This window comes from Plasmodium reichenowi, assembly GCF_001601855.1.
Source record: "Plasmodium reichenowi strain SY57 chromosome Unknown, whole genome shotgun sequence".
Lineage (NCBI taxonomy): Eukaryota > Apicomplexa > Aconoidasida > Haemosporida > Plasmodiidae > Plasmodium > Plasmodium reichenowi.
In genome coordinates, this window is record NW_017962178.1 from 1 (window position 1) to 1,248 (window position 1,248).

Sequence of the window (1,248 nt, forward strand, 5' to 3'; positions counted from 1 at the left end):
AAAAAAAAAAAAAAAAAAAAAAAAAACGAGAAAACAGTAATTCATGTGAAACTTCGTAATAAATTAATTCTCCTTTAAATTTTACATTTTTATATATTATAAACCTCTTTATAATTATTTTCAATTCAATTTTATAAAAGTGGTATTTTATTTACACAACATTATATAATGTATATTTATATATATAGGTAAAGTATTAAAAAAAAAAATATATATATATATATATATATATATATGTATGTATATAATAAAAATATGGAAAATAAAATTTATAATATTAATATATTTTACACATATATATATTTCAGTTATATGTTACATAAAATAAATTGTTAAAAAAGAAAATTATTCTTTAAATTATATATATATATATATATATATATATATATATATTTTATAAATTAATATTTAAGTATAACGCATCCATATGACATTCCAGCTCCAAATCCACACATACATATTATATCATTCGTTTTTATTTTACCATTTTTAATCTGCAAATTAAAAAAAAAGTATGTTTTTATTAAATTTAATGTTATATTATTATAATAATTATATGAATATTTAAAATGTGTATGTAAAAATAGTTATATGACTATATATTTGTATGTTATATTTATTATATATATTTTATTTCATTTTATTTTATTTTTTGTACATTTTCAGAGAAGCATAAAGGTATGGAAGCTGCTGAAGTATTTGCATACTCGTCTAGATTTACTAATACCTATTAAAAAAAATTAATTTATATATATATATATATATATAATAATGAGTTGAAAAAAAAAAAAGAAAAAAAAAAGGATACTTGTAAAAAAAAATTGTACACATATATATATATATATATATATAATATATATACATATTGCATGTGAACAAAATATTATTTTACCTTTGACATAGGTATATTTAAATTTTTGGCTACTGTTTCTATAATTCTGATGTTAGCTTGATGAAATATAAAATAATTTATATCTTCAATATTTATATTTGAATGTTGTATAGCTTTTTTTAAAATTTTGGGTATATTGCTTATAGTATATTTAAATACTTCCTTTCCATTCATATATAATTTCCCATACTTATTTACATTAGGCTTATCTAAATTATATTTATCATGATCAAAATTTATGGTTAAGAGATCATTTAGTTCACTGTCAGACCCAAGATAATAATTGAATATTTTATTTTCTTCTTTCTCTTCAGTTCGTTGTAATACAACAGCACCTATACATAAAATGAAACGCA

General features: G+C 17.1%; 1 protein-coding gene across 1 annotated transcript; it reads right to left on the bottom strand.

Moving 5' to 3' along the window:
* Nucleotides 1-401: 401 nt before the first annotated feature.
* On the bottom strand, nt 402-1,248 carry PRSY57_0002600B (oxoacyl-ACP synthase; the record flags this gene model as incomplete). Its single annotated transcript, XM_020114118.1, has 3 exons — nt 402-494; nt 659-727; nt 893-1,248. Coding segments are annotated over 3 exons (518 nt in total), but the record flags the coding sequence as incomplete, so codon positions are not given.